The sequence below is a fragment of the Bombina bombina genome, chromosome 1 (genome assembly GCF_027579735.1).
Source record: "Bombina bombina isolate aBomBom1 chromosome 1, aBomBom1.pri, whole genome shotgun sequence".
Taxonomy (NCBI): Eukaryota; Metazoa; Chordata; class Amphibia; order Anura; family Bombinatoridae; genus Bombina; species Bombina bombina.
The window spans coordinates 1,557,324,864-1,557,338,956 of NC_069499.1; the positions used below are offsets into that span (position 1 = coordinate 1,557,324,864).

Consider the following 14,093-nt stretch of genomic DNA (forward strand, 5'->3'; position numbering starts at 1 on the left):
CACACACAGTGCAGATATGAGCCATCACACACACACACAGAGTGCAGATATGAGCCATCACACACACACACAGTGCAGATATGAGCCATCACACACACACACACAGTGCAGATATGAGCCATCACACACACACACACTGCAGATATGAGCCATCACACACACACACACAGTGCAGATATGAGCCATCACACACACACACAGTGCAGATATGAGCCATCACACACACACACAGTGCAGATATGAGCCATCACACACACAGAGTGCAGATATGAGCCAACACACACACAGAGTGCAGATATGAGCCAACACACACACACACACACACAGTGCAGATATGAGCCATCACACACAGTGCAGATATGAGCCATCACACACAGTGCAGATATGAGCCATCACACACAGTGCAGATATGAGCCATCACACACAGTGCAGATATGAGCCATCACACACACACACAGTGCAGATATGAGCCATCACACACACACACAGTGCAGATATGAGCCATCACACACACACACAGTGCAGATATGAGCCATCACACACACACAGTGCAGATATGAGCCATCACACACACACACACAGTGCAGATATGAGCCATCACACACACAGTGCAGATATGAGCCATCACACACACACACAGTGCAGATATGAGCCATCACACACACACACAGTGCAGATATGAGCCATCACACACACACACACAGTGCAGATATGAGCCATCACACACACACACACACAGTGCAGATATGAGCCATCACACACACACACACACAGTGCAGATATGAGCCATCACACACACACACACAGTGCAGATATGAGCCATCACACACACACACAGTGCAGATATGAGCCATCACACACACACACAGTGCAGATATGAGCCATCACACACACACACACACACAGTGCAGATATGAGCCATCACACACACACAGTGCAGATATGAGCCATCACACACACACACAGTGCAGATATGAGCCATCACACACACACACAGTGCAGATATGAGCCATCACACACACACACAGTGCAGATATGAGCCATCACACACACACACACAGTGCAGATATGAGCCATCACACACACACACACAGTGCAGATATGAGCCATCACACACACACACACAGTGCAGATATGAGCCATCACACACACACACACAGTGCAGATATGAGCCATCACACACACACACAGTGCAGATATGAGCCATCACACACACACACAGTGCAGATATGAGCCATCACACACACTCACAGTGCAGATATGAGCCATCACACACACACACAGTGCAGATATGAGCCATCACACACACAGTGCAGATATGAGCCATCACACACACAGTGCAGATATGAGCCATCACACACACAGTGCAGATATGAGCCATCACACACACAGTGCAGATATGAGCCATCACACACACAGTGCAGATATGAGCCATCACACACACAGTGCAGATATGAGCCATCACACACACAGTGCAGATATGAGCCATCACACACACAGTGCAGATATGAGCCATCACACACACAGTGCAGATATGAGCCATCACACACACAGTGCAGATATGAGCCATCACACACACAGTGCAGATATGAGCCATCACACACACAGTGCAGATATGAGCCATCACACACACACACACAGTGCAGATATGAGCCATCACACACACAGTGCAGATATGAGCCATCACACACACAGTGCAGATATGAGCCATCACACACACACACACAGTGCAGATATGAGCCATCACACACACACACACACAGTGCAGATATGAGCCATCACACACACACACACACAGTGCAGATATGAGCCATCACACACACACACACAGTGCAGATATGAGCCATCACACACACACACACAGTGCAGATATGAGCCATCACACACACACACACAGTGCAGATATGAGCCATCACACACACACACACAGTGCAGATATGAGCCATCACACACACACACACAGTGCAGATATGAGCCATCACACACACACACACAGTGCAGATATGAGCCATCACACACACACACACAGTGCAGATATGAGCCATCACACACACACACACAGTGCAGATATGAGCCATCACACACACACACACAGTGCAGATATGAGCCATCACACACACACACACAGTGCAGATATGAGCCATCACACACACACACACAGTGCAGATATGAGCCATCACACACACACACACAGTGCAGATATGAGCCATCACACACACACACACAGTGCAGATATGAGCCATCACACACACACACACAGTGCAGATATGAGCCATCACACACACACAGTGCAGATATGAGCCATCACACACACACAGTGCAGATATGAGCCATCACACACACACACACAGTGCAGATATGAGCCATCACACACACACAGTGCAGATATGAGCCATCACACACACACAGTGCAGATATGAGCCATCACACACACACACACAGTGCAGATATGAGCCATCACACACACACACACAGTGCAGATATGAGCCATCACACACACACACACAGTGCAGATATGAGCCATCACACACACACACACAGTGCAGATATGAGCCATCACACACACACACACAGTGCAGATATGAGCCATCACACACACACACAGTGCAGATATGAGCCATCACACACACACACAGTGCAGATATGAGCCATCACACACAGATTCTTGTCATTATAGATGTATCCCCTGAAACAACAGTTCTATAATACAGGGGTCACCATTTTCCCCACTTACCCAAATGTGCTGCAAATCTTTGCTGTTGACTGGGTGCAAGAAGCAATTGGTTCCCACTAGTTTAACCACACAGTCTATATTCACATCAATCACAGTGCCACACTGACTATCCTGCAGAGATACAACACAACGTTGTTAGAGGATTAAACTACAACTCTCGAAAAGAGGAACGCTATGGAAAGGTAACAAACCTTTGTGCTCATTCGCCGTACAACATCTCTGGGCACAAGTGACCGGTCTTCCAGCTTTAACTGTAAGAGAACAGGAAGTAGCTTTATTAAGTGGTTACACAAGAAAACATCACTGGATACTTCATATAGACTAGTAATGTAGAGTTAAAGGACTACTAAATACAGTAGAATTTCATAATCAATACATAACCTCAATTTAAAAATAGTAGATTTGCGATCTATTTCTTTGCCCCTTGTAACATGTGACAGCCATCACCCAATCACAGACTAATATGTATACACTGAACTCTTGCACATGCAGTCACGAAACGTTGCTCTATCTTTTGTCAATAAAGATACTTTTTAAGCAAGTTGTGCTGTGGACATTTCCATGTTTCATATTGCCATAGTGGAATTGGGCAGATTTCCACGGTCGTCACGAGCACAGTATTTGCCTGGCAGCTGTTCTATACATTGTTGAGGGCACATGCTTGGTAGGAGCTGGTGCTTTAAAAGTGCACTTATAAAAAGATTGTGCAGTTTCAGAAAAGGAAGTAAATTGGAAAGGGTTTTTTTTAATCTTTTTTTATTTTGCATGCTAGGTCAGAATCATAAAATCTTAATTTTGACTTTAGTGTCTCTTTAAATCAAAATATTCCTTTATTTACCACCTACATGAAGGGAATAACAATAAATACACAATCATGAAAGAGAGGGTTGGAGAGACACTACACATCCCTAATCCACTGGGTCTATGCTTGAGCAGACTGACAAACAGACACAAAGGCTGGAAGATTGCTAGAAAAGATATGAACTTTACTAAATGATAGAAACGACAAGTTTGGAATGGTTTTAAAGTACAATTACACATTATTCCTGAGACATCACCATAGGAGGACAGTCGCAAAATCCTCCAAAGATTCCAAGAACACAGATATCTTGGAGCCAGCACCTATTTACACTAATTTGCGCCAAGCTACAAAACAAAGCTTGATAGGCCCCATGATGAGGTTATTACAGAGAGAAAGAACTGGGTCTTAGCAAATTAAACAGGTGATCGAGTCTAGTATTATTGAGTTCTTTTCTCTAGAAGTGCTGACTTATGAATTCCACTGGTGTGAGCTTTGACATGTTTTTCCAGCATTGAACATACCATCAAACTACCAGAATACTCCTCAAATACAATACAGAATTCTGCACTCTTGTTCCCAGCCTGTAGCATCACCCCCCACCCTTCCCAGCATGACTCTGCAGAACAAGACCGAACACTCCACACTGAAAGATGTACTTTACTGACATCAAAATTAGAAACAATCATCATATATCTCTTTCCAAAAAATGCATATGTCAACCACTGCAGTAATCTTTTAACCAAATAAACAATGTGAGACCATAGAAAAATCATCACTTTACTTTTTATTAACCACATAGATATATTTTGTACAAAGTGTGCTTAGGCAAAGAGAGGAGTGTCTGGGGGGGGGGGGCTTCTAAATTGGGTGACACTCAGACACAACCCACCCAGATGAAGCAGCTGCTATTAATAGGATTATCAATTTTTCATCTCTCCTCTGAGATTAGCTATGGACAGCCCACAACTAATCAGGCCAGGATATGAAGTGATTATTTGCTTGATGCTGCCTCATGGTGCACAAACAGTTACTGCAGCACAGCCTGGTCCCAGGTGCAAACACGTGCCAACCATGCGGCAACAGTTCAGTAACCGCTGGAATTTTCCTGTAAAGATACTGGCAAGAGAAGATGCATCAATTGCTTATCAGTAAGAGAAACCTGAGGTTATAAATTCAATAGAATCTCTTTCTGCAGTAAGATTTGGTACACAGCCAATATGACAGTCTCACAGGTATTGTGCCCGTGGTAAGGGACAAGCTACGATAAATATTTATAAACTGGCAACAACTTGCCAAGTTATTGGTTTGTGTCATACAAATATTGCAAAGAAATGTCTGGCAAAATTATCAATACAATATAGTGTATAAATTGGGTCCCAGACAGCTCACTACCTCGTTTCTATGTAAAAATGTTTTTATTTTTTTCTAAAGACAATTAGTTCTGGTACCATATAAAACTTTTCACATCCCTTAAATATCGCTACAGGATATGGGCATAAAATAACACCAAGGGCAACTAGTGTGCAACAAACAGTAGCTAACATCAAAAGATAGGTTGAAATACATGCTTATTTAACTCTCTTGCCAACCCTCTGGACACCCATGCTATGGGTATTTAGGCCATGTTTAGGAGTTACATGAAATGATTAACAATTGAATAAATTGTACTTTGGGCCTTGTGATCAGGTGTGTATGTCCGAACGTACACACAAAATCTAATGCTTACGCTCAAATGAATTAAATCTATCATTTTGACTGATCATTAGTGCCTAGCCTGTTGGCAACTTTAGGGGCTCCATGCTGAATCCTCAAATATTTCTGTACCTCTGTCATTTCATAATTTATTTGTTTTTTCTATTGCTGTGTTAAAGGGTGACAAAAGTCAACATTAAATTTACTTCATGATTTAGACAATGTGCAATTTAAACACATTCCTGCTTATGTCTTATCAAATTTGTTTGGTTTTCTTGCTACCCTTTGTTAAAAAGTTAACCTAGACAGGGTCTTAGAAGCACAGGTGTGAGCACGTGCCTTCAGCAACCTATAACAATGTTTCAATCTAAGTTATACACTGTTGCCAGAGTGCTGAAGACATGTGCATGCTCCTGATGTCCTATGTACCCAAAGGATACCAAAAGAACAAAGCAAAATTGATAATATAAAAGTTTAAAGTTATTTAAAATTGCTTGCTCTATCTGTATCAAGAAACTATAGGAATAACAAATTGCAAGTTAAAGGAGATAGATGTACAGATCATTTAGTTTGTTACAGCAACAAGGCTACAGATGTATCTGGGTCAAAGACTGTTTTGTAATAAAGTATTTCTTACATTATTCTACAGTAAGTATTTAACATTATAGCAAGATATATATATATTTGGACTATAACCTTTTGGCAAAAGGTTACAAGGCCTAGCCTGCTGCTCGGTTCCATCTGTCACAGCCTTGTAACCCAGCTGCTAATACAGAGCACCCGCCCTGTGTCTGCTTTGTCTAATCTGTCATTGTTACCCTTAAAATTGGAGCTACTGAATGGAAACAAAGACTTTGCACTCTAGGATATTTTCCACAAGACATGCAGGGATGCTTTGCTGTAACACACAGATCTCTGTAAATGTCAGACATAAATTATCCCCTCTGGGTTTACAGTCATGTGAAGGTGTCTACAAAAGAGGCTGCAAAAAATGCTGTGAACACAGCCCTGCCATCAGCAAAAGGAAAGACTGCATTAAGTTTAGCACACAATAAGTATTAAAAGGAGACAATTATTGTAACATTTAATAAATAACTAAAAAACTAATTATTCCAACTAGTGTAACAGAAGATCCAAATGATATATTGGTTGTTACGGAGCAGACAGCGAGATAAAGAGTACGTACAGAGTCCCCTATGTAAAAGTAATAATCTCAGACACATTTGTCTGTTTTATCAGTGCAAGGCGCAAATTGCTTTATGCATTAAAATATTGTTATGGGAATGAGGAAGAAGTGTAATTTACAGATAGTGGATTAGACTGTATGCATATCATTAATTTGTGTCCATCCTAACATAATAACTTGTTCACATAATCCCTTTGCTGTCATGATACAGATCTTCCTCATTATGGTTCATCCACACTAATACATCTTTTAGCCAGAACACTCTAAACATGTAAATGCCTCACCACTCTTGCTTTCTAATCATTGTTTCATTGCTCAGCATTATGCATTGTCTGGTACCATCCCATGCTCCAATCACCTGCCAACCCCCAATGTCATGACATTAAAACCCATTATTGCTCATGACTAGTCACATCACAATTATCGAAACCCCTTTCCCTACCCCATTACCATTTGCTTATGTCACCTGAAAACTAAATGTCCCCAAGCCACCCCCCTTTGTCATACACATAAACCTTAGCGCAATCTCTCCAAAGAAATATCCCTAAATATTCATTTCACCAAGAATAGTATACCCACAATGTCTGTTTTATACATGCCATTCCCAGATCAACTCCAAAATAAATGCCTGACGTCTCCATTTGAAAGAAGAAAAAAAAAAAAAAAAGCATTACTGTTTTCAGAGGTGTCAAAAACCCAACCTTAAAAAAGGGACGTAAAACACATTTTTTTTCCTTTATGATTTAGATAGAACATAACAATTTAAACAACTATCTAATTTACTACAATTACCATATTTTTTTGTTTTTTGTTATCCTTATTTGAAAAGCAGAAATGTAAGTTCAAGAGTGTGCACGTGTCTGCAGCACTATATAGCAGCAGTTTGGCAACAATGTTATACATTAGCAGCAGCACTATTTCCTGTCATGTAGTGCTTCAGGCATGTGCACGCTACCTACCTAGGTATCTCTTAAACAATAACATGAGAATGAAACATTTTTGATAACAGAAGTAAATTGGAAAAACTTTTTAAAAATTGTATTCTCTATCTGATTCATGAAGGAATTTTTTGGGGTTTAATGTCCCTTTAAATGCAGCCAGCAGCCAAAAGGTTCAGTACCTATAAGCTATGGTCAGGTGATATATAATCCAAATAGTTAAAGGGGCCATTATAGTCAAAAAAGTACATGCTCTAATTTGTTAGAACATGTCATTTTAAGACTAGCAACTCTTTGCCTGTGTGTTTAACCCCAGAAAATGGTGTAAAAGTAAATAGTAAAAGTACCACTTGGGACACACAGAGCACTGCTAGTCCCAGGATAAAGTTCCACTGACCCAATCAACAGCGCTAGTCACACTGCTGGGTTGTGCAGTTTCTACTCTGGACCTGCAGTTCTCTGCATTTTCTTTTTTTTCCCCCCATTTAGGTGGAAAAGAGACAAAATGAAAGCACAATGTTCCTTTAAGCTGATAACAATATCTTGGTCAGGTGGAGATTTTAACATTTTGGTAGGTTAGCAGTTGTAAAGGAATGGATTTGAAGTATCTTACTGTATGTATAACGAAAACCCAATTTACTCTCTTACAAAAATGCCCCCCATCCCTAAACCATCACAGACCCACTCTTATGTATTCCCATTCCTATTTTCCTCTAGATGCTAAAAAAAAAAAAAGTAGTATATTAAATATATTTGCACACTATTCCAATGAAACAGTAGATCTATGACCATATTACAATGCATAGAGCTATGAAGACACTATTTAACTCCCAATTCTGGTCTCCTGTGTTAACAAAATATAACCAAAAAACACCATCTGCTTCAGTCCCATTTCAAATAACCCTAATAGATCTACCCAAACACTTTTATAAAACTATGTAGTATCTGATATCAACATACCAGTCACTCTCTCCCATCTAGCCTCACAATCTGGCTCCCATTATACTCACACCATCATTCATTCCACCACCCTCCTCCATCTAATTTCACAACCTGCAGCATATCTAATGGCCAATTGCAGTCATCATCAACAAAGCATCTTCACTGGATCTAATAACCTATTCAGTGCACAAGTTGTATAACTGATAGGAATAGCTTCCCTGTGCCCCTCATGCATCACCACATCCCGGCCTCCCATGCAATAAGCACTTTAATTCCCCCCATCATTAACAGCTGGAAGTCGTATTTGACATTCTATGCAGCTGTCACACTAACAGGTTACCTTAGTTTCCCTGACGTCTTGCTTGACGCCCTCCGGGTACCACTGCACTCGCACATATCCCCTCCTGAGCGGACCGAACCTGCTGGCCTCCCTGGCGGGCTCAGAGCCAGGGCTTCCCCGATCTCCCACTCCACCTGCCCCGCTTCCTGTCTTCTTACGACTAGCCTCCTCTTCCTCCACAACCTCCTCATCCTCTTCAGAGTCTGAGTCCTCTCCGTGGATGAGCCGCACGAGGCCGAAGCGGGTCTGACCTCGGTACGTGCCAACCACCAAGTCGTGTGAAAATAGCAAGCGCTGGCAGCCGTCGGTACCGGGTGGGGGAGGCCCTAGAAGTGAGCTGGGGGGCACCGTGCCCGCCGGATCCGCCATTCTGGTTGTCCGGAAGAGAACAGAGCAGCAGCCGCCAGCCGGGGCGGTTACCAAGGAGAGGACGGCGTATCTGCGCGATGACGTCACTACGCTACACGTCGTTGTTAGGGCTCGGGATGCTGTTGCTAGGGAAACCTTGAGAACCCTGTTGCTAGGGAGGGTACTCGTGGTCCACTCCGTAGCCATTCTTTGTTATTACTATTCATTGTTAGTGAGTGATTTGTGGTAATAACATCCTAAATACAACTATTAATAATTCTATATGATCATCATGGGACCTTCAGAAAACAATGATATACCGTATAATATAGTAAAAATATATATCTGCAGGCTTATTGCAACATTACATGATCACTAAAGTAAAAATGTAATGATTCAGATACAGCTAGTCATTTTATACAACTTTCTAATTCACTTCTATTATCATAATGGACACAATCTTTTTGCACACTTTCTGAATCACCAGCTCCCACTTAGCAGTATACAAATTCAAAATCTATACTTATTGGCTGATGAATGTCACATGAATTGAGAGGAAGGAAAATGGGACTAGCTTTGAAATTTGTGGGGGGAAAATGTTCTACTCATTTAAAATTCAGACTAAGTGCTTTCATGTAATTGGCAAGAGTCCATGAGCTAGTGACGTATGGGATATACAATCCTACCAGGAGGGGCAAAGTTTCCCAAACCTCAAAATGCCTATAAATACACCCCTCACCACACCCACAATTCAGTTTTACAAACTTTGCCTCCTATGGAGGTGGTGAAGTAAGTTTGTGCTTAGATTCTACGTTGATATGCCCGATTCCTCTCAGAGTACAGTGAATGTCAGAGGGATGTGAAGGGAGTATCACCTATTAAATGCAATGGTTTTCCTCACGGGAGATCTAATTCATAGGTTCTCTGTTATCGGTCGTAGAGATTCATCTCCTACCTCCCTTTTCAAATCGACAATATACTCTCATATTCCATTACCTCTACTGATAACCGTTTCAGTACTGGTTTGGCTATCTGCTATATGTGGATGGGTGTCTTTTGGTAAGTAGGTTTTCATTACCTAAAACACTCTCAGCTATGGTTTGGCACTTTATGCATTAATATAAAGTTCTAAATATATGTATTGTACTTATATTTGCCATGAGTCAGGTTTTTGTTTATTTCCTTTTGCAGACTATCAATTTCATATTTGAAAGAAAAACATATTTAGGAAAATATTTTTCTTTTTTTTTCTTACCTGGGGTATAGTCTTTTTTCAATTGACTGATTTTTCATTAAATTTCACAGGCAAAATTAGGCTTGCGAGGGCGCAAAATGCGGTTCCTTGCACAAGGTTGCGTCTTCAATGATGCAAGTGTGTCATTTCTGGAAGTTGTTAGCGCCAAAAAAAAATTCAGTTTGCGTTGTGCGTCATACTTTTTTTCTATATCAGAGGGCTATGCTGTTTGCATTTTTTCCCCATTCCTGAAACTGTGATATAAGGAAATTGATAATTTTGCTTTATATGTTGTTTTTTCTCTTAAATTTGCAAGATGACATGTTAGTCTAGATTACTATCTATTTCTTTCAAAGGTAATAAGTTATTTGGTTCTCAGCTGGATTCGATTATTTCAACTGTCACTGGGGGGAAAGGAGTTTTTTTGCCTCAGGATAAAAGACCTAAGGGTAAATCTAAAGCTTCTAACCGCTTTCGTTCCTTTCGACAAAGTAAGTGTCAGGGTTTTTCCCTGTTTTGTTTGCCATGTGCTGTTGGCAGCCATTTTACTCACCTCTCTTCCTGACTATGGTGCATTGTGGGGGATGCTGCTCATTTACTGCACTTCCTTTTATGGCCAGACTGGTGTGCATCATCCATGTGAGACAGGATGCAGTCTCAGAATTGTGATGTCATCATTTATTATTTAAAGGGCTTCTGTTCAGTATGCTTTGCCTTTGCGTTGTCTCAGACCTGTTTGTGAGAGCTCCTGTGTATTAACTGGCTGCCTGTCGTCTATCTATCTATCTATTGGGTTCTTGTAAAGTGCGGCTATTCACCCGTAAGGGTCTCAAGGCGCTGAGGGTTGCCGTTCAGTCGAAGAGCCAGGTCTTGAGGTCCTTTCTGAACTTAGTTAGGGCGGTAGCTTGTCTGAGGTGCAGCGGGAGGGTGTTCCAAGTTTTGGCTGCCAGGTGAGAGAAGGATATGCCTCCCACTGTGTTTTCCCTGATGCGGGGGATGACTGCGAGGGCTTGGTCGGCTGATCAAAGTTGTCTGGCAGGGGTGTAGAAGGTAACGCAGTGGTTCAAGTATTCGGGACCAATGTTGTGGAGGGCCTTGAATGCGTGGGTGAGAAGCTTGAAGGTTATTCTTTTGTTGATGGGGAGCAAGTGCAGGTCCTGCAGGTGATGTGGCATTGATGAGGGATGTCAAGGATTAGTCTGGCCGAGGCGTTCTGGATGCGCTGTAGTCTCTTTTGGAGCTTGATGGTGGTGCCGGCGTAGAGTGCATTACCATAGTCCAGTCGACTGCTGACGAGGGCATGAGTGACAGTCTTCCTGGTCTCGTTTGGGATCCATTTGAAGATCTTTCGCAGCAGGTGAAGTGTATGGAAGCATGCAGAAGAGACGGCGTTGATTTGCTGGTCCATGGCGAGCGATGAGTCCAGGGTGACGCCTAGATTTCGTGCATGGTCGTTGGGGGTTGTAGGGTGTCCGAGTGCTGGGGGCCACCAGGAGTTATTCCAAGCGGATGTGGTGGGACTGAGGAGGGGGACTTCAGTCTTGTCTGCATTCAGCTTTAGGCGGTTGCAGCTCATCCAGGTGGCGACTGCTGTCAGCCCTTCATGGACGTTTCTCTTGGCGCTGGTAGGGTCACTGGTGAGTGAGATGATTAGCTGGGTGTCGTCGGCGTAGGAGACAATGTTGAGGTTATGTCGTTGGGCGATGGCGGCGAGAGGGGCCATGTAGATGTTGAATAGGGTGGGGCTCAGCGAAGAGCCTTGGGGTACACCGCAGCTGATTTCTGTGGGCTTGGAGGTGAAGGGTGGGAGTCTAACTTTCTGGGTTCTGCCGGTGAGGAAGGAGGTGATCCATTCCAGGGCTTTGTCACGTATGCCGGCATCATGTAGTCGGTTGCGGAGGGTGAAGTGGGAAACAGTGTCGAATGCTGCTGAGAGGTCTAGGAGAATGAGGGCGGCGGTCTCTTCTCGGTCGAGTAGGGCGAGGATGTCATCTGTGGCGGCGAGGAGGGCGGTCTTGGTGCTGTAGTTGCTCCTGAAACCGAATTGGGAGGGGTCCAGGGTGTGGTTGGCTTCGATGTAGTCAACGAGTTGCGCGTTGATGGACTTCTCTATGACTTTGGCCGCAAAGGGGACCAAAGAGATTGAGCGGTAGTTCTTCAGATTATTAGGGTCAGCCGTGGGTTTTTTCAGTAGGGGTTTTAATTCTGCGTGCTTTCAGTCATCCAGGAAGGTGCCGGTTTCGATGGAGCAGTTGATGGTGCTGCAGAGCTCGGGGGCGATGGTGTCACCCGCTTTGTTGAAAATGTGATGCGGGCATGGGTCTTTGGGTGCTCCGGAGTGGATCGATCTCATGATTCTGATGCTGTCCTCTGTGGTGAGAGGGCTCCAGATGGTCCGTGGGGGGCAGGCGGTGGTGTATTTGGGTGAGGTATCAGTGGTGGGTAGGCGGTGTTGGTTGAGTTCTGGGGCGCAAAGCTGTCATAGATGTCGACGATCTTGCGGTGGAAGTTCATTGCAAGGTTATCGCAGAGGTCCTGGGAGGGCGGGATGTCGGTGTCGCTGTTGGGATTGGAGAATTCCTTGATGACTGCGAATAGCTCCTTGCTGTTGTGGACGTTGGCATTGATTCTATCTTGGATGGCTGTCTTTTTGGTGGTTTTGATGAGGGGGTGGTGGGTAGTGATGGCTTCTTTGTAGGCTGTTTTATTTAAGGGGGTCTTGCTGGATCTCCAGGTCCTTTCCAATCGCCTGCAGTGGCGTTTGGAGTCCTGGTGGGCAGGGGGGAACCAACTAGCCTTGTTGGTGGGTTGGCAGTTGGACGGTTTCTTGAGAGGGGCGAGGGTGTTGGTGCAGTCTGTGAGCCAGTGGTGGAGGTTGCGGGCAGATGAGTTGGCATCTGTGGAGGTAGCTGGGGGGCACTTGTTCAGGGTGGAGTGCAGTTGGTCTTCGGTGATGTTGTTCCAGTTTCTGCGGGGTGGGTGGTGCTGACGGAGATGTGTGGTGGGTTTGTTGAAGGAAAAGTGTATGCAATGGTGGTCGGTCCAATGGAGTTCGGTGATGTGGTTGACTGAGGGTTGCCTGCAGAGAAGATAGGGTCGAGTGTGTGTCCGGCTAAGTGGTTGGCGGTGTTGTGGTCATTGGGGTTGTCTAGGTGGAAGTTGAGGTCACCGAGTAGGATGAAGTCTGTTGAGGGGAGGGCGTGGGGTGCGATGAGGTCGGTGATGGAGTCACAGAAGGCAGGACGAGGTCCGGGAGGTCTGTAGATGAGGGTGCCACGGAGGGTGGTGTTGGGACTGACCTGGATCTTGAAGTGTAGTTGCTCCAGGCCTGGTGAGTGGTAGTCGGAGCTGGTTGTGACGTGGAGGGAGTGTTTGTGGACGATGGCGATGCCTCCTCCCGGTCGGTTGCTGCGGTCCTTGTGGGAGATTTTGTATCCATCGGGGATGACGATGGCGATGTCAGGCATTGATGTGGGGTTCAGCCAGGTTTCGGTAAGGAAGGCAACATCTGGGGAGGTGGAGTTGAGCAGGTTCCAGATTTCAACGGCATGCTTGCGGATGGAGCGGGTGTTGAGGAGGATGCAGTTGAGGTGGTTGCGGTTGTTTTTGTGTGAGGTGACTGGCAGGTTAGTGGTTCGGAGGGAGGAGAAGGCGCAGTTGCAGCAGGTGAAGGGTCCTATGGTGTTCGTCGGGGATGCGTGGTGGTAGGCAGATGATCTACCGGTGTTGAGATGGAGGAGGGTGCTGGCGTTTTAGTGGCAGTGGTTGTAGGAGCCAGGGTTAGTGGCGCTGTATGCAGTCCAGGCACGGACAGGCGCAGACGGGCTTGCCTTTGGCGTGCCTTCGGCGCACCAGCACCACAGTCATGCAGCAACCT

At 44.4% G+C, this 14,093-nt stretch overlaps 1 protein-coding gene across 1 annotated transcript; it reads right to left on the minus strand.

The window, feature by feature from the left end:
• Positions 1-2,671: 2,671 nt before the first annotated feature.
• On the minus strand, positions 2,672-9,043 carry LOC128635621 ((E3-independent) E2 ubiquitin-conjugating enzyme UBE2O-like). Its single transcript, XM_053688693.1, has 3 exons — positions 8,635-9,043; positions 2,926-2,985; positions 2,672-2,845 (listed from the first exon to the last, which is right to left on the minus strand). Exons 1-3 carry the CDS (start codon positions 9,001-9,003, stop codon positions 2,672-2,674), a joined length of 603 nt encoding a protein of 200 aa, XP_053544668.1. The 5' UTR covers positions 9,004-9,043.
• Between the last annotated feature and the right edge of the window lie 5,050 nt (positions 9,044-14,093).